We start from the raw sequence: 23,641 nt of genomic DNA on the forward strand, positions 1-23,641 counted from the left end.
CAAATATTTTCTCTGCAGCATCAACTGATGACGCCAGAGGGCGCGCCAAGACAAAAGAAAATATTTATTGAGCATTTTATTCTCCTGTGCGCTGGGTTATAGCTGGTACAAGTTAAGAATTAAATATTTTGAATTCATCACACATTGACCAGCATTACAGCTACCAGACAAAATAATCCACTGCTTTAAATATCTTACACAAATTAAAACAGAAGACCAACAACTTGTGTTTGTAGCTTATTCACTTTTCTTCTGATAAGTCATAAAACAACTATTTTTGCGGGACTTGATCACTGTGCGGCGCACTTCCGTGTCTCGTTCTCAGTGGCTCGCACAGCACGTCGCGCGCCCCCGCCCCCCCAAACCGAATACGAGAGTGCGCGCGAGAAATGCAGCGCGAGACACACACCGAACAGCCCCGATAAACCCCGCCGAATCCACGCGCACGGGAAAAAAGACATTGGGAAAAAAAACAGCAGACGTTCGAGAAAGGAGTGACAAGAAAGTCCACCGCCGACGGTAAGATTCTTTCACTCTTTTAATAGATTAAATGAACACTCTGACTCAGTTACATTGAGAATTTGTCTAGTTGGAGCGTCTCTGATAAATAAGAGCGGCTCCCACTTGGAGAGACGGAGCGCACGGTAGTGAACATGGGAAATACCTAAATCAAGTGCAAATTTCAGCACGTCAATCAGCCGGCGATTGGAGAGGAATAATGTATCTGAGCTTATTTGATTTCTGAGATGCACATAAAACATTTCAATAAATCAGCCTTGGAATTCACGCGACTGAACTGAGTGGAGAGGGGCGTGTTCTGAACAGACACACACTGTCTATGCGCGTGCATGCCGTCGCTCTTGCACTGGTTATTATTATTATTTGAATACAAATACTGAAAGAAAAATGCTTTGATATGACTTAAGGAATAGTATGGTGAAGCGTAATGGGTAAAGCGGGTTTTCTGACGCGCAAATTGATAAATTGCGGGGTTTTCAGAGAAGTCCTCATTTTATGTGGGATAATTGTTTTTGTTATGATTACATTAAAAATGCTGCGTTTTACTGTTTACACAGACGCGGATTTATGTTCACCGCCCTCTTTTGTCAGAGCTGGCACACATTTTGCAGCGCTGTCTAACTGGTGCACACGCGAGCGCGCACACTCACTCACCCACCCACACACGCGCATACATACACAGATATTACGGAACTGAAGCTTATAAATAATATACACACGACAAATCCTTATAATTCATTAATAGTGTGTATACACATTTTCTTTACACTTTATGATGCTACACAGTGCCAAATAGACAATTTCTTCACTCCGTCACTCACTAATGTAAATTAAGTGCATGATTCAGTCTTTTTTCTTACTGTATCAACGTGTCTTTTATGATAATATATATATTTTTAGTTTATCTATCATTTTAAGCTATAACCGTAATTGCCTGATCCTTTGTCTCTGTATGGCACATGCGCATTGCGCGTGGGGTGTGGATGGACAACTGATGCTTTTACCCTGTATAGCTCAAAAATTGGCTTCTAATATACTGTATTATAATGTACAACTGTATTTATGACTTGAATACTATTTTCCCGCAACTGTGTTCATGGATATTTTGTTTGTAGAAGAATCTTTTTAACGTTTCACGGCGATGCGGCAGACAATGAACCGAGTGACCGTGCGCTCGCGCTCGCCTCCCGTGAGGAAAAAAAAAAGAAGAGCGCTCAGACACCGCATATTGAAATAACACTGTGTAAAACGTCTCCGCCCAATAATCTCGTCTATGGTGTTTTTTTTCGGATAAGATTTGAAATTATGAGACTGAGGTGAGTTTATGAGAAGGAGTATGAGTAAGCTTCATAATCCTCACGTTCACACGGACCAATAATAAACTGCCGCTTGAATGAGTCACGCGTTTCAACCTGGAAACATCAAACCAAACTGAGAACTGAGCGCAGATTTTTGCCTGAAATTTGTAAAGTATATGTTCGCCAAAAAGTTGTCATTTCTAATGTACAAAACACATCTAACACAAGTTAGATGTTACCACATGAAGAAGAAAAAAATGTCCAGTGTAAAAACGGTCTGAAAAATAAGGTCTTGGGTATTGATTATTGATCTTACTTAAACAGGATTGATGACATAAAATGTTGTTATAATGATTGGTACACTTTGGAAATTGCATCTCCCATTCACTCCCTCTATGTGTGCAAGCCACAGAGAGAGAGAGAGAGAGAGAGAGAGAGAGAGAGAGAGAGAGAGTTGTAGAGATAAATTAATATCTACATCAGTTAGGGTCTCATTTATTTGTCCAATGAGTATGTATAATGCAGAAGAGCCTGAAGGTAACTCACACAGGAGTCACTCACCCACCAAAAACATTATTAACCCTGCATGAGCGAGTGACAACATTTACAGATCTGCACATTGGTTCTGCATGCATGTTCATGAGTTGAATTATAGCAATACTCTTGATTACATTTTTTTATCTCTCCATACAGACCTGTATTAGGTCACCTATTGAAACAAGAAGAAGAGCAGTCAGGTGATTCATGTCAGTGTGAGACGCCAGGTTTTAAGCCCAGCTGGAGTTTAGTGTTGCAATAGCAGAAAAGAGCAGGACCCAGGAGGAAGCAGTGAGAGTGAGAAAGATCTGTATTGTCTGATGGGTTAGTTCATGAGTGCAGATCCATGTAAGAGGAGATTTTCAGTCTGAATTAGTGAATATTTGTCTAGTTTCAGTCAGTGAGTTGAGAAAGAATGGAATATGGGCTTTTTATTTGCATTTATTTACATTTCTTTTTTCCCTCCATTCAATTTGACTATACAGCAAAAAAAAAAGATCATCATCATTATTCAAAACAATATTTTTATTTTATTATTATTTGTTTATTATTAAATAAAAATAGCATGTAATAATTATATATATATTTTACAGTAAAATTACAACAGTAATATTTATGGCTGTGGAGCATTTATTTAGGTGGAAAACCACTGGGAGACCAGCCTCTCTTTTGTTGACAGCAGATTTTATTATTACAAATTTGGGAAGATGATTAGAGCATTTTGTGTTTTAAATGCACATTAAAGTGACCAAATCTCACAACGCTTTGAGAGATGAAGTTCGCGTGGAGCAGCATTTATTGCGAACCAAGCCGCACCGAAAACACCAGATCATGAGCTGCCGCGCTTCACTCTGAAACATGCAGCCGCAGTTTAGTTTAATTTTGGACGCTGGCTGAATAATGTAAATGTAATTGAAAACTCTCGGATTTCCCTCGGATTTATGAAATTCACACGGGTCATAATTCAGGTCGGAAAATATGTAAATCGAAAAATTTCCCTGTGGGCCAATAGCTCAGACAACCAGACAAAACTCCCTAGCAACCATGTGATCAAGTGTTCTTCCTCAAGTGCGCCACTAATAAAAAATAGCCATGAAAATCGTTGAAAGAATCATAGTGAAAACTTTTTCAGAAATCCTATACTGAATTCAGTGAACCAGGTTCTTTCAGATGAATATTTAGGTGATTGCGATCACAGTTTTCAGTGTTTGTCAGAAGAAGAGCGGGATAGACATGAGAGCAAGAGAGAGACAGGAAGGAGGCAGTGAGACAGGATGGCACTGACAGAGACAGAGGCAGCTCAGCCAAGCAGAGCTTTGAGTGTGTGTGTGTGCATTTGTTTGAGGAAGATCATTGAAAGGGACAGATAACTCAAGCACATCTGAGACGGTCCCAAATTAGAGATGCATTCAAAATCACTGTTATTTTTGGACTCGTCACTTAACAAAAAATAAATAAAAATACATCTCAAAGTCTACGTGCCCATTCTGTCACACCGCTGTTAACTACTTCTGATTAGTGGAGCATTCTTTCATTATTTGATGTTTTCCTCAGGCAGCCTTAGTTGTGTCGGCAAAACTTGATAAGTTTTAGTGTCAGTCACTAGTCAGGTTCTGTCCCATCATCCTTTGCGGTCTGTGTGCACTGTGTGGAAAGTGATTGGTGGCTTTATGTGCTCTGCGAGAGGAGCTGCACTCATGCAGCCACTCAGCCTGCTATTGTTTCACATTCACATTTGAACATTTGACATTTTAAGCTTTCTGAATAATTATTTTGCTTTTAAAATGATTTATTAGTTGGAGTTGCAGGTGCTTCTGCAGGTTGTTTTCTGTTTTCCCACATTATATACAGCAGGTAGTTGTGAATTCTGAAGAAATAAAGGGATAGTTCACCCAAAACTGAAAATTCTGTGTGAAAATTCTTCTGCAGAACACAAAAGAAGATCCTGAATAAATCAAAGTCAATGGGATCCAGTAGAGCTGAACGATTCTGCATACATTTAAATCACCATTTTTTTGGTTTCAAATAGAGATCACGATTCTGAACAGATATTATAGAACTTTTTTTTTTTTTTGATTTGAATGTATGATTCAATGACTCACTCATAAATACTTGTTTCATTACTGGATGAATCAGTGTTTTTGAAGAAATCTCTTGAATGAATGATTCATTTAACAATAAAACATTTTAACAATCACTTGTCGCCACCTACTGGTGTAACGATGTAATGATACAATCATTATTTGAAGTTCCAAGGCACTTTCAAAAGGTGATTTGCTCTATTTTGATCGCTACCGTGGACATCAGTGTTTATATCTGAAGTGTAAACATTTATCCTAGTACATCTGTGATAATCTGAATATTTGAAACAGAAATAACCATACTGTGGAGTTGAAAAGACTGTTTGTGAAGCTGTTTCGTTTCTCTCTCTGGCTCAGCAGTGCGAACACAGATTTAAATGTTCTGATGTGATTTTGTCTAAGGTTTAATAAACACAGGAGAATCGCTGTCATTTAGGAATAAGATTGCGTCGGTGTTTGAATCGAGATTGCAATCTTTTAATCATGCACCTCTATAGGGTCCAGTTTTGTTTTGGACCCCATTGACTTGAAACATCCTTCAAAATATCTTCTTTGTGTTCCATAGAACAAAAAAGAAAGAACACGAGAGTAAATTATGACAGAACTTTCATTTTTAGGTGAACTATCCCTTTAACACTTATCAACCTACAAGATGCAGGGTGGTAACTTCATGTGTTTAATTATTTATATATGAAGAGTTCAGATGCAAAAGCCTCTAAATGCCATCTGAAATTTTCTTATAGAATGATCATTTTTATCAAGCTCGTATATTTAAATTCAATCATTTCACTTAAATGGCAATGAAGATTACCTATTAATTGTCATTTAAGTGAAATTACTGAACTTAAATACACAAGCTTGATAAAAATGATCATTCTATAAGAAAATTTCAGATGGCATTTAGAGGCTTTTGCATCTGAACTCTTCATATATAAACATGTGTTAATTATCAACTGTTACCTAGCAGCTCAGATTCCTTGATTCTGTTGATGTGTGTGTCATCATCATGGAATCTCTCTCTCTGGGTTGCCATGGCAATGACCTGAAGGAACTGGAAGAATGAGCCAGAATGGCAGCTCTCCTATGGTTCCTACGGCAACAGCCAATCAAAGGCCAGACCCCCACTGACCCCACCTGTCTGTTACAGTCCCTTGGAGAAAGATACACACAAAACACAGTATTAGCACTATATGAGAGCATTAGACAGGAGAAATACGACAATGACAAAAATCTACAGAATGACAAGAAGTTTTATATCAAATTCAGAACAATAAATGTATCATTATATATTTCCTGCATAGAGCGTTGTGAAAGGACAGACAGGAGTGAAGGCGTAACTGTTGTGTTCAGGACGTTGAATCAAGGCCTAATGAACAATGCAGTCGCCTCTTGTTAGGACAGCAAGTTTCCCACAAGAACGAAAACATTAAACACTCTGTAGATTTGTGTGTCCATGTTGTTTTTTTCTGGTGATATGTGGACTATGTTTAGACTAAGCATAAATCTCAGAGATTTAAGACAACATAACACGTCTTTTGTAACTGTATGAATCTTTAAAGAGTCAGATATGAAACCTTAAGTCCTTCTAATAACCTGATAAAAATGATGTGGGCTTTTCTTCAACTATTTATGTCCCAGAAGTTGATGTTTTATTAAAACAACAGATTTTTCTTATAAGGAAGTCTAGGAAATATCCTTCATCATAAAAAATGTTTTGTTGCTACTCTTCAAATTTCTTCTATATTTAGATTTTTTTTACTCAGACTCAGACCCTGTTCAATCTTAAAATATTAAAATCCATCATAAAATATTATTACAAACAATGATAATTTAAACAATTTAATTATGTAGAATTGTGTAGAAATTATGTTGACTATCCCTCAGTTGTGGTATAATTTCCATCACAGCCAACAATTTTTTGTTTTATATTTATGATAAGAGATTATGTGTAGGAAAATCAACATAAATATAATTTATCCAGTCACGCTGTAATTCTGTAAAAGTACATAAGAAGTCTAACATATATAAAAGTTCCATAATGCTATTCATGGGTTTCATCAGGTCCCTTTCCACAGGTGTATAAAATCAAGCACCTAGATTATGAATGCAGACTGCATTGTGCTTGATTAATACACCTGTGGAAAGGGACCTGATGAAATCCATGAATAAGTAAAGCTGTATGAATTTGCTGTTTTATTTCTAAAATGTTCAAAATGTCATTTCTGCAACAAAAGCATGTTATCAAACACAATACAGAATTTGAGATGAAGTGGAAATGACATTTGTTTGTTCAGAAAAATAACAGAATTCTCCAGTAATGCATGTATACTGGCATTGCAAGTTGACAAATTAAAAGTGTCCATAGTTGAAGAAACAGCTGAAGTGTGCACTACATTAACACAAGAGTGTGTTCAGGTGAGGAAGCTCACATTTCATTTTATCAAGCATCTGTCAGTAACACGATTTATGGATGTGCTTGTACATGAAGGACATGACATGATCAAATCTCACTCACTATCACGAAACACACATAGCAAGGCTGCAACTCCGGGTGAGGCTCAGGGATTGTGTGTGTGTTACTATCTCAGACTGGCTCTAGTAAGTTGTTAGGAACCATGGCAGTCTTAAATAAACACACACACTCAAAGTCACAGTGCATTTTACCATCAGTGAGCCGCTAAACAGTCATCAGAGTAATGTGGAGTCTGTACTACTGAAGAAAGAATCTCAAGGTCTTCGTGTGTGCGAGCGTGTTTTTGTCTGCCAGTGGTGTTTATGTTCCCTCGCCATTGTTTTCATTAGAGCAATTTCCATTCTGAGAGATGGCTCTGTACAGGATGAAGAATTTTACCAGGTCAAAGTTTTCACCGTTCTCAAGACATTGTCCAAATGAGTTAGCAAACCACCTCAGCGCTTCCAAATGTGCTTTTAGAAATGCAATCAACGATTTTACATCTTGACGTCTGACATCGGTCTTTCTTGCTTTCTTCTTCTCTCTTTCCATTTTAACACTATTTATCTTAGTACTGGCTGGGGCTATGTTTTATTGCATTCGTGTTAATTTAAAACGTTCCCTCACGCTATTGTTTGTGTTTCTGAAGTAAACACACACACACACACACACACACACACACACACACACACACACACACACACACACACACACACACACACACACACACACACACACACACACACACACACACACACACACACACACACACACACACACACACACACACACACACACACACACCTAAGGTCCTAACAAAAAGCAATATGAATAGACAAGGCACATTCTTATCATTCTAGGTTTATCTCCTACTTTAGACTCAATAAAGGGGAGGTTCACCTATTACTCCAGCTGCTGCGGGTCAGAACAGATACATTTCGGTTGTTTCTTGTAAAGTGCTTCAAGCTTGGCAAAAGAGCTATATAAATTAAACTAAGCTCAATTGCATATTCAACAGCTGGTTTCTTAGAATTTTAAAATGACAGCACATTTACGCAAGATACACATTTTAGTCTTCAGTCTGCTGAATAAAGCAAAAAGGTATGAAATGTTGTGCATTGCAGTGCTTTACACAGTTAAGAATGGGTATTGTTAAATACAATGAGTGGCTTATTGCCTTTTTTAAAGGTAAAAAGGCAATAAGCCACTAAAATGTAACGTGTCCTTGCTTAAAAAGAGTATTAGATTCTTTTTTTTGCAAAAAAAATCCTACTGACCCAAAACATTTGAACGATTGTGAACTAGGAGAATGTGTAAATCACATTTTTTATGGCTTTGAACAATTCCAGGTAAATTATGATCATTATAGAGAGCTCAGCGCTGTTTGCTTGGCACAATTAGCACAAATTGCCAACATTTTTTAGCACATTTTCTACTGACAATAACAGCAGTAATTCATCAAATTATGGAGAAGAACACTTTTTTGTTATATTTTTGGCCTTTTTATGGCTTTATTGTTTAGGACAGTGTAGAGATCAGACAGGAAAGCACCGGGTGGAGGAACGGGATCGGCAAAGGACCTCGAGCCAAGAATTGAACTCAGGTTGCCGGAGGCACATTTGCGCTATACTGTATATGTTGGAGCGCTGCACATTAGATTATCGGTTCTGACAAGAGAAGAACACTTTAAAAGACACCCAGACTGTGGTGTGGTCAAACACACTTTCTGCATTTGAAAGAGCCAATTAAGGTGTTGTAGTAGTCTGCATTATCCTCCGCTAGCGTTTAGAAGCGGCCTGTAAGATGGGGAATTACAGCCTGCAAATTGTGTTCATCACCAATGTAGGTGCATTCATGCTGTTGCCTAATTTGCATAATTCCTTTACTGAATTGTGCACTGAAAGAACTCAAATAAGCTGTTTTTAGCAGTCGCAATTCATGTTTTGTGAGTTTCTCTCTTCGATTTTGGTTCCATAGTTAGTGTCAGTTAACCTCTGGTTCTCAGACAGTTATTAAGTGTCTAAACCGTGTGCACTAATCAGGAAGGAAGTAGTGATCACTTGGAACACACAGTTATGACCTTTAAAAAAAAAATATGTAGGCTACTATCTGGTGGGGGAAGTTTAGAAATTAAACAGAACAAGTAACCTGGAGTGAAATATGTCAGACTCTTTCTGTCAACAGTCACACATTCAGTCTTCCTGAAAGCACATCCACAATTTGGTGCTTAAATCATGATCTGTGTAAACAAGAATAATCAATAAAACAATCACAATAATCATCATCGCATTTACTTTTCAAATCATCTCGACCAATCAAACAAAGAACAAGAGCTTCCAGTTTCGCTGTCTGCTCTGTGTTCTGGTCTGGAGTTATTCATTAGCCTGAGCTTGTGTTTACGTAGAGGCCCGGGCCCTAGCCAACAATGTGCTAGTGTGTGGGGTTTGTTTGAGTACATCTCTAAGGTTATGTGCATGTGTATGTGTGTATTTGAGCTTGGAGGACAGATCTGAAGTTATTAGTGTGTGTGTGTGTGTGTGTGTGTGTGTGTGTGTCATACACTTTGAGCTGTCACATTCTCCTTGTCCTTGTCCACTCAAGTCCGGTCTTCAATAAAACATCTCAGGGATGTGGCTCCACACTTCCCCCTGTTGACCTGGAGGTAAAACATCTGCATCGGTATTCAACATACAAACACACACATACACATAAGAGTGTGTTTGTGTGAGACAGAAGGATAAATGTGGTTGAATGAGGATGTGAATTAGTAACTTATCTTCTAATGCTCGTTCACATTTATATTATCCTACACACTTTATAGAGTCACTACATTTAGATATGCAAGATAAGGTTGGTTGCATACAAAAATAACACAAGTCAGCAAAATTATTCAAATATGGATTGAGAGGCATCTAATACCAATTTACTAGAAAAAATTTCCATATGCAATGTAGTTTATTGTATTTGAATATAAAGTACTATTAATGTGTGCTTGCTCCCAGAATGCATTGCTGCTGTTACAGCACAGTGATTGGGTCAGATTTTCTGCTCCAGTTCTCCACTCCCCCTTCCCCTGCCTGTGTGTGTGTGTGTGTGTTGGAGTTACATAAGCAATTTACGATTCAAAGTTACGATTCAAGGCAACACACATACATCTATACTACCGTTCAAATTTGATATCAGTAAGATAAAAAAAAATATATATATATATATATATATATATATATATATATTATTCAGCAAGGTTGCATTAAATTGATCAAAAGTGACCGTAAAGATTATTGTTAACAAATTTCTTTTTTTTTCAAATAAATGCTGTTATTTTAAACTTTCTATTCATCAAAGAATTCTGGACAAAAAAAATCATGGTTTCCACAAAAATATTAAGCTGCACAGTTTCAACATTGATAATAATAAAATAAAAAAATCTTGACCACCAAACCAGCATATTAGAATGAATCATGTGACTGAAGTAACAGTAGTAATGATGCTGAAAATTCAGCCTCTGCCATCACAGGAATACATTGCATTTTAAAAGTGCATTCATATTTTTCATCACAGATACAGATATCTTCCTCAATGCTCTCCAAACTTCAAACATTGCAAATTGATGTCTGTGCAATCTATGTTGTGTGCAAATTGTTTGAAATATATAATATAAAGTGTGCAAATAAAACTATATAAACAATACAATATGCAGTAAAACAAACAAAAAAACGATCAAAGCAGCGTTTCTGAAAACAATTAAATTGATTAAAATAAAAAATAAAACGCAACTCATTACTCGCTTTATATATAGGAACAAACTCATTTTGATTCATTTAAAAGCTAAAATTAATGTCTAAAACAAACATTTCTTTGTTGCACACTGATTTCAATAATAAAACATTTTTTTTAATCAATTTTTGCAGCTCTAATGACCAGTAAACTCTTGTCACCTTCTCTCTCCACTGTGCAGCTCTGTCCTGGGCCCTAGCCTCTAAGATGGAGCTCTGTCGTGGGGCCTAGCCTCCACAGTAGAGCTCTGCTGTAGGGCCTAGCCTCAATGATAAAGCTTCATCTGAAGGTTTAATCTTACTGATGCATTGTTTCTCATTATTCAGTCTCCAGTGCTTGTCTTCCCTTCAACTGAACTCTTTTGTATTGCTCTGGATTGGAGCAGGAGCCAAAAGTGCTGTACATCCGCTCCTTTAATTTTGAAGTTTGCGACAGGGCTTTTGAATATGTGATGTACACACGCTGACACTTTATGCTCAGACAGTTTACAAGCCACAGCAGGATCGCATTTACTACCAATCAGCAGGTTTCACTCAGTAAGTGAATTTCAAGCCCCCTGTACAGATGAGACAGCTCACAGACGCGCACACACACTGCAGCGTATTGTTTAACGCTGAAACAGCGTGCTGCTGTCTGCTTGACTCAGTGGAGACAGGACAGATAGTGTCTATTGTTCTCTTACACACTGAAAGGAAAGACTTTCCATGTTTGCATTGTCATATGTATTCAACTCGCATGTTGGCTTCACATGATTACAGTTCTCCTTCTGTCTGGAGAATAACTGTATGTGTGTGTGCAAGTGTGTCATTACACAGATGGTTGTTGAGCTCAGGAACGCTAAAGCAGCCAACAGGGAGATTGGAGAGAGAGAGAGAGAGAGAGAGAGAGAGAGAGAGAGAGAGAGAGAATGTGTTTCACGGCTCCTTATTCGGAAAGGGTCACGTGACCACCCGGTTGCCTTGGTAACTGCGGTTCTGAATTGCAGGTAGTATGGCTCAGAGATGCTGTCCTCTAAAACCCCCTCCATTTTTCCAGATAACTATCAGCGCTGGAGTCTGATTACTGATTAATGATCTAGTTTTGATGCTTGATATGATAGAATCTTGACAGACTGTCTCAGAGATGTGAGTTTAGCCTGCTGAGTTTTTATTAGCTCTCTGTTTCAAGACCGAAGCAAAAGCGCATGTACTAAAATTAACCCAGAGCAGAACATACAAGGTATTTTCTGCTTTCACTCATTATGGCACCTTGCACAGAGACCTATGTGCAGATGTTTTTTTTTTTTTTTTTTTTGTTACCTATTAAAAGCACGAATTGCATTTTCATTCTTAGTATGTCATTCTGATTATGCAAGACATGTCGCGTTTGACATGCTACACTTGAATTTCCACAAATAATCCCAGAGGAAAATTTTATTGCTCAGTGGTTGCTCTTTCGTGGCTTGGGAAGCAATCGTTTTTTTTTTACATCTATGTCTTTGATGTTTCTTCTAAAATGAAGATATTATAATAGTATTTCATATAATACAGTATAGTTTGTAGTATAGTATAGCATATAACTCAAGGTTTTCAAACTGGGGTTCGCAAGGAAGTGCTACGGGGTCCGTGGAAAAGTGTGAGAAAAACGGTGGAAAAAATGTCAGAATAAATACATTATACACAAAGATTAAAATAAATAAATAAAACATATATTAAAATAAATAAGTAAATAAAAATTAGATAAAATAAATAAATAACATTTATTTATTTTATTATTATTAAATATGATTATTAATATTTTGCAAATAATGTTTTAGACATTTATAATATATATTTTTTTCACAGTATAAATTGGGCCTTTGTACAAGAAACTATATAGATATTTTTCCAATTTTAGGCCTGGGGATGAGGATAATTATATTTGGGGGTCTGTGACATCTAAAAGATTGAAAACGGTTTAGTCTACAGTATGTTACCGTATGACAGAATATTTAAATAATTGGATGAAAAATTTTCTTATTGAAAGAACATTATTCAATACTTCTTGTAGACTTTGGTACATATTAGCAAATCTGAAAACAATCTGAGAAGTTTTTGAGATCTGAGATCAAAGAGAGTTTGCTTCTCTTTAAGACAAACAGCAGAGTTAGCCAAAATAATTGGATTATCTGAAATTTGGGAAACAGACCTTGTTTACACCTAGTATTAAGAAGCATTTTCGTCAATCTGATCACAAGTGGGCAACGCTAAATACAGGTGTTAACGTGGTTTAAAGCCTGGAACACACTAAGCCGACGGGCAGTTTTTGTGCGACGGCCGACTAAGTTTTCTCAGTGTGTTCTGTACAGTAAGCACGCACTGCTTTGTTTATGGTTTGTGTATCTGCAGCCTGCAGCGTCAGTTTCCCTTTTTGAATGACAAATATAGACAAATATATCTGCAGAAATAGACAGTTGTCTCATTTACACGCAGGCGCAGAACGCGCATTCTAGGGGACAGTCGGCTGTAGTTCTCTCAGTATGTTCAAGTGCAGCTTTTTAACCCAACACGAGGCGACAACACAGTCGGCTTTCATCAGCGCTAGTTCATCGGCGTCGGCTTGGTGTGTTCCAGGCTTAAAACGTTTTGAGCTTGTCCACTTCCAGAGGTAGTCGAAAGCACATTCAACCGGATTGCTTTCGTAGTGTAAACGCTCCGCCTGCTCTCCGGCTGCTGACCTAATGCATAAACATTATGGGAAGTGTGCTAGCCAGACGGGATTTAAACTTTGACGTCTGAAGACCCAAGTTTGGTTTGAAGACGAAAAACGTACCAAGCACAATGTTCTCTCATTCCTAGGGCTGGGTATCGAGTTTGATACTTTTTAGGTACAGACCGAATTGCCTCGATACTATCGAGTATCGAAACATTTCTTGTCGTTCGGTACCAAAGTTCGATACCTAGGCTAATCTCGTCAACGTCAGTGAGCCAATAAGCAGGCAGCATGATTGGCTGGGGCGGAAAAACACTAGTTTATGCGGTTGCCCAAAGAGACGTGGCTCACATGTGAGGCTGTAGTGTGAGCGTCCCAACCCACATAGATGGAAAATATGTGGAAAAGATCAAAAGTGTAGCTGTGTTTCACCAGACAGCGCTCGATGCAATATTTGCGACAAGATGATTGCTGCCAAGACCGGCAACATGACAAATCTGATGAAGCGCACAGAATAAACTTATGAGCAGAAAGTTGATCCGTCTTCGACTCCAAGAAGAACTGTAGTGTGTCACAAATGAACCGAAACTCAGCGTAAAGGATACTTGCCTCACATACATGAGAAATGGACCTATAGAAGCTTGAAATGTCTCATTTTAAATTAACCAATTCGAAAAAAAATTGTTTATGTAATCCAAATAAAAAGTGCATTTCTCTCTATCCGATTGTTAAGGCTGACGTCACACGTCACGTTTAGCCTTTTCCGGGTCCAAGCGCTCCTCTCGTCCAGAAATAACAATGGTGGAACCTGTAAATTTATTTACGATCACGTCCTTCTTAGTGAGGCACCCTTGGCGGTCAAAAAGGGTTTAAATTCCTTTAACACCAACAGAATGGTTAGTGTAGCTCATCACTCAGGTGGCATAATTAAGGGTAGAGTCCAGGCATCAATGAAAAAGAAGATTTACGAGGTTGAAGTGAGTTAGCTCGGGACACGGGACACAGCACTGCGGCATTGTAAAAACACTCAATAATAACCAAAACACTAGCGAAAGCGGTAGGTAGGTAGAGAGGACCTGGACTTTGGACCCGGAAAGAGTATTATCGGAGAGTGGTTACGTCACGACTTAACAACCGAATAGGCTCACGCGCGTTCACTACACTACAGAGATGACGAGTCAGCATCACCCAGTAGCCTATATTTAATTCAATTCCCATTTATTTGTATAGCATTTTTCACAATACATATCGTTTTAAAGCAGCTTTACATAAAATGCATGTGTCTAAATTACAATTTAGAGTGATCTGTTATCAGAGGTGACTGTAAGTAATGCAATTAAATAAATTTTTCATTCAGTTTCATTGTTAAACAATGCATTAAGTTACGGGAGAAACAACGAGCTCATTGAAGTAAATAATATTTACTTACTTGAAGTAAATAATAATGTTGATAATTATGATTAAGATACATAGAAAACTTTACACTGCTGAGTGTAAAAAAGTCAACAAATAAAACCGAAGTTTCTTTTTAAGGTAATGTAATGTTGTTAAAACGTATTTCTTCAGTATCGTTCAGGAGCCGGTATCGAAGTCAAGCCAAGGTATCGGTATCGAACATTTTTAAAAGATACCCAGCCCTACTCATTCCTGATTTCTAACACACGCTCGGCTGGTCTTGCGACTGTCAGAGTAGAAACAACAGCTGTACGTTTTTCAGCCATCTCCTTTCGTGTTCATATGTAAATTGTGCAAGCTTATTTAGTCTATTAGATCGAAAGATCTGAAAAAGCCCATACATTTACCCACCCATAGAAAGAAATCAGGACAGAAGTGTTTTAAAGTGGACAAAAGAGACAGATTAAAACACCAGGTGTAAACGGGAATGTGTCTCCCTCGTCTCCTTGTGATCCGATCGACCAAAACGCATCTTAATAGCAGGTGTAAACAGGGCCTTAGTGTAAATGATTCAACTTGAAGAAGGTGAAAGCACATGAATGGATCCTTCTGCAGTTTAAAGACCTCGTTTTGGATTGCACAAGTCACTCTGCACATTGCAGCCAGTGTTGATTGTTCTGTTTCTCTCTTTCATAGGTCAGAGGTAAAATGGGAGGGAAGCTGAGCAAAAAGAAGAAGGGATACAATGTGAACGACGAGAAGGCAAAAGAGAAGGACGCAAAGACGGAGGGAGCGTCGGCGGAGGAGAGCGAAGCTCCCAAGGAGAACAAGGAGGATGCCCCTGCTGCCACCGAGACGACCAATGACACGGCGGCAGCCGCCAAAGAAGCCGCACCCGGTGCCGAAAGCAATTCCACCGCACCCAAGGAGGAGGAGAAAAGCGCCGCCCCTCCAAAGAAGGAGGAGCCTGCGGCGAATGCTAATGCTCCTAAAGCCTCTGATGGTAAGACCAGCGAGGCTGCTAAAGCAGAACCCGCCAAAAGTCCAGATGCCCCTCCTGCCAAAGCGGAAGAAAAATCCACCCCTTCTGCAGCTCCGGCAAGTGAGAAAGAGGCCGCAAAAGAGCCCGCCCCTGCCGCTAAAGATCCCGCCCCTCCTGTAGCCACAGCGACGGAGAGCAAGCCCGACGCTGAGTCTAAAAAGACTGAGGCTCCGCCCGCAAAGGAATCCGCCGCAGCAGAGCCGGTCGCCACGGAGACCAGCCCCGCCCCCAATAAGGAGCAAGCAGTCGCTGTGCAGGATTAACAGATGGAGCAGTGAACGACAAGATTAATGGCAAATGAAAAACGAAATCAAATCTAAATAATAAAACTAGCCCGCCCATTTTAAATTATATCAGTAATTATAAAATGAATAATGATAATAGTAACAATAACAGTAATGATTTTAACAGGCTGGACTTTGATCATTGTGTTGGTGATGGACATGATCATGGTGAATAAGACTGGCAGTTATGATGATATTATCTTTAATATCCAATTGAACTTTGATACAAACCACCAGCCCCCCAACTTCTTCTCTCTTTCTCTTTCTTTCTACCTCCATTCAATGAGGGATGGAATAAAAACATGGAATCTATTCATTGCCACCCTCCAATTCTCACTTCCCTCCATTTGAGTGTGATGTTATGGCAGTGGGAGGGGTTATTATATATGTGTGTGTGTGTGTGTGTATGTGTGTGTGTGTGCGTGTGTATGTGTGCGTGAGTGGTAGTAGTAGTAGTCCAGCCTCCCTGATGCATACTTCATATTTCCTGTTTGCTGCTTTCTAGTTAGTGATTGGCATTGTGTCTTTGCTTATCCCCTGACTTTCCTACTTTCTTTGTTTCTCTCTCTCTTTTTCTCACATATCAGTGGAAACAAAATCAGTGTACAGCACAATAAATCAAACACACTCATACACACACGCACAGTATTGAATGTTAGCAGTATTAATGTATTTTAAAGGAACAGTTCACCCAAAAATGCCAATTCGGCCATGTCTTTATAAACCTGTATGATTTTTTGTCTTCCGCAGAATGTGAAAGGAGAGATATGGCTGAAAGAGCTGCTCTTTTCTATGCATAAAAAGTGAATGGGGACTACATCTGTCAAGGCAGATTTTCAATGCAAGATTATGAGTAAAGAATGATTTAAATTTCAAAGACTTGGATTATAGTGCATGAGCCGAATGGACTACTTTTGTGATGCTTTTATGGTGCTATTTTGTCCTTTTTGGAGCTCCACAGTCTTTGGACCCCATCCACTTTTACTGTATAGAAAAGAGCAGCATAAACATTCTTCAAAATGGTTACTTTTGGGTTACACAGATGAAAGAAAGTCATACTGGTTTGGAATAACGCAAGGATGAGTAAATTATGTTATGTTATATATTTTAAGGTGAACTATTCCTTTATTTGGTTGTTTGAAGGTTCAATTAAAGTCTGTACGTGTGTGTGGAAGGATCCAGGGTTTTATGTGAGTGTACATATGGAGTTATGCATGGTATGAGCATGCATTTTCTGCATGTGTGTGTGTGTGTGTGCGTGCGTGCGTGCGTGCGTGCGTGCGTGTGTGTGTGCGTTAATTGAGTTCTGGTCTTTCTGTACTTGGAAAGCAGCAGTTGTCATGATGTCAGAGAGACAGAGAGAGAGACAGACCTCCAAACTCACCAAACAGGACACACTTCACACACAGATCTCTCAATATACTGACAGAACAATGTGAGCGTTGTGTGTTTCTATATGTGTGAGGCTGTGTGTGTGTGTTTTGCATGTCAGTGGTTGGCCCTATTGTTGTGTATTTTTGGTTGCTGTGGAGATAATGTTGCTACAGGTGATATTTCATTTGAATTAGCACACTCTCTCTCTTTCTCTCTGTTCCTTTCTCTATCATTCCTTTTCTTTCCAAAATTCCCTGGTTAAATAAAAAAATAAAAATAAAATGGAAGAACTGAGATATATGTACTTGTATACATGGAGCAACATTAATAAAATGAAAGAAACAGATTGAAAATCAGCTCACACGTCTTGATTTTCTGTTTTCATGGATAAATTCAGTTTTAATGTTTCTCCCCAACACACATTTTTAATCAATTTTTTAATAGAGACAACTCAAGAGACAGTGACAGTTCAAACAAACCAAAACTTCTGAACTCGCATCTTGAAAAAAAAGAAGACTAGTCTAATTTTATCTGCAACAAATCTAAACCGTTATATAAGCTGTCACTGCAATAGAGGCACACAAAAGACACGTCTGAAGTAGCATATATACCAAAAACCATGAGATTACACACAAGGAAATGTCGATTTTCATGTACAGCTAATCACTAACTGAAACAGCACAAGCTACTAATAATTTGTTAATCTACTATTAATCATGATTACGATCTGGTCGCATTCAAGCGCTTTGTTATCGGAAATTGGACAAGGAATCATGGAGGACACCAGGTTTATTCTTGCCTGTTTATTGGGAAAATTGTATTAAATCCAAAATGATGTTTAGCGACCCATTAATTGAAAACCATATGCCGTAATCATTCACTGCACCGTCGAGATGGTCAACTTGCTGATCATTTTGGAATTTCTGTCAAATACAGGCTATTTTCACTGTGCATAATAATAATAATAATTGTATATAATTATAATATATATATATATATACACTTTTAAAGCTTCTTACCTCAAAGTACCTCACAAATGACAAAAAGGCATGGAGAGCATTACAAAATATAAAACCAGGAACATTATTAGTAAAATAAAAATTTTAAAAACTTCAGAATACTGAATCCAAATACTTCACAAAGTAGTAAAAGAACATTTATACAAATACGTTTTTAAAAGAGACTTAAAAAAAGACTCTGCAAATCTAATATCCATTGGCAAACTATTCCATAACATTGGAGCCTTTTCACCTTTTGTTTTATATCTAGATCTTGGAACAGCCAACAATCCATGATTTGAAGATCTGAGACACCCGACTGTTGCATTTAACAGTTAGCGTACAGTAAATGCACTTTGTACCGTTATATGCTTGATTTACCTGTGATTGGACAACGTAAATCGGATAAATTCAGTTTTAAAGGTTTCTCCCCAACACATTTTTAATCAATTTTTTAATAGAGACAACTCAAGAGACAGTGACAGCTCAAACAAACCAAAACTTCTGAACTCGCATCTTGAAAAGAAAGAAGACTAGTCTAATTTTATCTGCAACAAATCTAAACTGTTAACTAAACTGTTAATGCATGTTAACGTCACTATGAAATCAAAAGTCACAAATCTAATATTTTTCACAGAATGTTGCAGTGTTTATTATAAGTGAATTATCCATGCACATCATTATTTATTTATTTTTATTCATGTGCACTTGTCATTTTTAATAAAAATGTTAGCCCCACACTCCCCCTCCCCCTTTTTTCTCATTCTAAAAGCTGTTCACTTCGATATACGTCAAAATAGGGAAGTAAAGATTATCGCAACTTCCATTTCATCACTTTAATATCAGGTGTAAACAGCATCATTGATGTGCCTCAAAATGCTAAATAGTTTCAGTAACCACAAATGTTAAGATGATCCAGTTGTTTCAAAAGGAATCCACACAATCTGGAATTTCGTGTGAAGGCTAAAGATTTCCCTTTGCAGATTTCACAACGGGTTGAAGTTGGACACATGGATTCACAATGATGATCAACAGAAATCTGCTTGGTTTGAAAGTGATTTCTGTGTGAGCTGTGTTGCTTCATACATCGCAACAATGACAATGGACCTTCATTACCTACAAAATTTAGTTAATGTGTCAAGCTACAAGATTGCGCTAAATAGATGTTCACTTCAATAACCATAGCAGCAAAAGGAGCACAGACAAAACAATTACTGTCTCTTACTTGTATATTTACTTACACATCAAAGAAATAAATGACTATTATACCATTTATTAAATGCTAACTGAGGTGCCAGAAGCCTCCTGAGCTGTGAGACGAGCCTCAGTTGTGCTACGACCATTCCAGTGAACCTGAATTCACCAAGTAAAACATGTTCAACATCCCTGTTGATCCTGGAACAACATTCCAATCAACCAATCAGATTAGAGGGACAAGTTTACAGTTTATGTCAAGTTTAGGCTTACAACCAGTCTTTTTCTTACACCATTCTTATTCACGTATCATTTCCCTCTGATTTTAGGGATAAGTTATAGGTAGGGTTAGGTTTAGGGGTAGTATAGGGTTCGGATTATGTATTTGGACAGGAATGTTGTTCCAGGATCAACAAAAGATGTTGATCAAGGAACATGTCTTGCCGCGGTCACACTAGACTTTGAGCATACAAAATTTCTTCCAACACTGCAATGGTCACGCTCTGCAATGTCCTTTTTCTAAATATGAATTCAACATATAACAAATAGTAATGTAAAAAATAGAAAAAAAATATAAAGTAAAAAAATATACAATATACTCGACTACCGACAACTAAAAATATTGTTCTTTTCACATGATGCGAATTCGCCGGTCATAGCTCACCAACTTTGAAATAAAGCGAAATGCAAAACCAAAGCCACTTTAACGCAAGCCTCGAAGGTTAGCAAAAAGAAGTGTAATGCCTGCTAGCGCTGCTGTACACAGGGAAGGAGACCAGAGGCTTTTTGTTTAATGGATGTCAATGGAGGAGAGGCTTCACTACGCTGAATAAAATGCTTTTGTGGGAGATCCGCTAATCTTTTAATGAATCGACAGCCTATCGGCTAGTCTTCAACATGTTTGCTCTTAAACATCCATTTTGGATTGATATATTTTAAGAGTTTTATAAGAGAAGTCATGGACAGTTGCGTGACAGGTAGAATAATTCAATTTATGGCACTTCTCATTCATTTCAATGGTATCTGCAAACAGCACAACTCTGAACAAAATTCAATGATGTCAAGGCTGTAACTTGTATCTCACAATAATAAGACCATGGAAACTTTCCGCATTAGCTTGTGTTTCCGGTCTGACGCATTCGCATGCGTGTATGAATGGAAGTCAATGGAACATGAAGTGTAGTGTGTTTAGTGACACTAAAGTGAAGTGTGATCAATATAATGGCGAACAAAATTGTTGGTATCTTCGAAAACACAGGAAAAATTGCTTTCTGAGTAATGACAATTAAAGGGATAGTTCACCCAAAAATGTAAATTCTGTCATTAAGTACTCATCCTTATGTCGTTCCAAACCCGTAAGACTTTCGTTCATCTTCGGAACAAGATATTTTAATGAAATCTGAAAGCTTTCTTGCAGAAACAAACCTCTTGCAGAAGCTCAAACGTGTGCTGCGTAACACAAGATTGAACCTCACTGGTTCTCGCACGTCAAGCGAACATGCTTGAGCTTCCGTTTATCACAACTGATGTGTGAGTTGATGAATGTTTAAGTGAAAAGCATCAAAGTGTCAGTTGCGTAGCTGTCAACAGAGGGATAGAAATCTCTCTGATTTCATCAAAAAGATATTAATTTGTGTTCCAAAAATGAACGAAAGTCTTATGAGTTTGGAACGACGAGGGTGAGTAATTAAAGTAATTGAAATTTTTCATTTCATACTATCCCTTTAATAGATGATCACGCCGTCGCAGCTTATTTTTGTGCTATAGACCGGCTGCCATAATATTATCTTTTGAGTAGAATGAAAATGATTTTACTTTACAATGCCAAAGGTAATATTTGTATCTTATCACACTTTAATCATAATGAATTCTCCTGATGGACACTCATGGCCTATGTTATTAGTTTATACATACGTTATTAGTTTGCTATGTTATTATCCATGCACTGTCTTGGTTATTTTTGATTTATAAAAAAAAACAAAAAACGGACAGTTTAATAAGCCACATTTTTAGAGTATTCAGACCTGAATCTGAATATAAATATGAGGTTGTTTGTTTAAATATTCCAGGTATTCTCTCTTTTTATCTCTCTTTATCTCTCTCTCTCTCTGTACTGTCTCCTCTCTGGGTTGACCGGGTTCATGTATGACTGCCTTTGGGCCTTAGTAACGGTCGCCAAGCCTCTGATCCCATAGCAACCGGTCACTTGGTTTTGTAAGGCAGAAGGAGAGGACACGCACACACTCTAACACACATCAAACCAAATGTAACACTCCTACAATTCTGACGGATATCATTGCTGACTATGGCCTGCACAGTTCTCTATCTGTTCCCTTCGATTTGACGAATAACGAGTTCTGCGAATCCAAACCTGAAACTAAACCACAGCTCCGTTTATAAGACTAGATTATTTGAGTTCCAGTGGTCCACTATCACAAAAAAATATAGACTGATCAGAATCCAGAAGCGATAACCATAAAAGAAAGGTTAAATTTCATCACTTCCACAAATAGCACACACACACACACACACACACACACACACACACACACACACACACACATATGTGAATGAAACAGGCGCCAACATCAACATTAACACCTGATTGGGTATGGAGGTAACCATGGATACTGGTCTTGCCTAGCAACAGGCTCAAATGCATAAGTTGTAAACCCCGCCTACCTAAAGGAAGCTGAGAGAACACACATACCTGCACTTTCTCGCACACACATACCTGCACATGCTCACACACACAGTCTCTCATTTGTCACTATCCACCCACCTCTTGTTTTTTCTTCCTGTTTACGCCCCCATGCTCCCCCCAGCCCGAATCAGCAGGGTCCCTGGAGGGAAAATTGCCGCCTGTCATTGGCTAACTGCATCTCCATGGTGATGCAGCTGCAGCTGTGGTCGTACATGCGACAGAGAAACACAGTGTGTGTAAATCTCGTTCCAGCCAATAATGCTGTCAGATCTGTAAACTGAGATGAGAGTTCACTTCAGTCACCTGCGCAGGTGTGTTTGAGTAATGCTTAAACAAGGGACTACCAATATCCAGCAAGTATAGAAGTAGCTATACAAGTATAGATATAGCAATAATTTTGATCAAACAATTCAAATATATTTATATGTAACCAGCCACTGTTGTTGTAATTTTGGACACGTCTGAAATGGGTCATATCATTGACATGACCTGAAGTTAAAGTAAATACACAGCTGCGCGCTTTTCAAGGGTGTGTATTTAAATCATGGACAATGTAAGAACATAAGGTGGGCTAAGCGTTTAAGACATACATGCACAGTTCAGTTGATTGATAAGGTTTCATCATCACTTTAACATAATGTTGTTAAAATTACTGTACTGTACTGTGTTTCATTGCAATTTTTAAAATGCCCCTACTATGCTTTTTCGAATATTACCTTTCAAGAGGTGTTTATAATAGCTGTTTGTGAATGTAAAAGGTCTGCAAAGTTTTAAAGATCAAAGCACACGATAAATAAAGTTATTGTCTCCTAAAGAAAGAATCGATTCTGAACTGCCGAAACGAATCATCAGCAATTCCAGTCCCACATCCTGTTACACACAGCGGGGGAAATAAGTATTGAACACGTCATCATTTTTCTCAGTAAATATATTTCCAAAGGTGCTATTGACATGAAATTTTCACCAGATGTTGGTAACAACCCAAGTAAGCCATACATACAAAGAAACAAACAAAAATAAGTTCAGAAATTAAGTTATGTGTAATAATGTGAAATGACACAGGGAAAAAGTACTGGACACATGAAGAAAGGGAGGCGCAAAAAGGCATGGAAAGCCAAGACAACTGCTGAAAACTTACAGTAATTAAAAAGCAATCCAGCCCCCTGTCAGTGGAAATTAATAACAGCTGGTTCAGTCCCAAATGATGGCCTACAAAAAGGTCTCATTGCCAAGGTTGTCACACAAGACACATGATGGGTAAAAGCAAAGAGCTGTCTCAAGACCTTCGCAACCTAATTGTTGCAAAACATAATGAT

At 38.1% G+C, this 23,641-nt stretch overlaps 1 protein-coding gene across 1 annotated transcript; it reads left to right on the forward strand.

Annotated features, from left to right (window-relative positions):
• Positions 1-357: 357 nt before the first annotated feature.
• basp1 (brain abundant, membrane attached signal protein 1) lies at positions 358-17,785 on the forward strand. Its single transcript, XM_082173710.1, has 2 exons — positions 358-519; positions 15,426-17,785. Exon 2 carries the CDS (start codon positions 15,438-15,440, stop codon positions 16,032-16,034), a length of 597 nt encoding a protein of 198 aa, XP_082029836.1. The 5' UTR covers positions 358-519; positions 15,426-15,437; the 3' UTR covers positions 16,035-17,785.
• Positions 17,786-23,641: the final 5,856 nt, after the last annotated feature.

Source organism: Leuciscus leuciscus, assembly GCF_965113295.1.
Source record: "Leuciscus leuciscus genome assembly, chromosome: 6".
In the NCBI taxonomy this organism is placed as follows: domain Eukaryota; kingdom Metazoa; phylum Chordata; class Actinopteri; order Cypriniformes; family Leuciscidae; genus Leuciscus; species Leuciscus leuciscus.

Excerpts from the sequence above, each read along its gene's own strand:
- basp1 (XM_082173710.1), top strand. The coding sequence starts at position 15,438 with ATGGGAGGGAAGCTGAGCAAAAAGAAGAAGGGATACAATGTGAACGAC.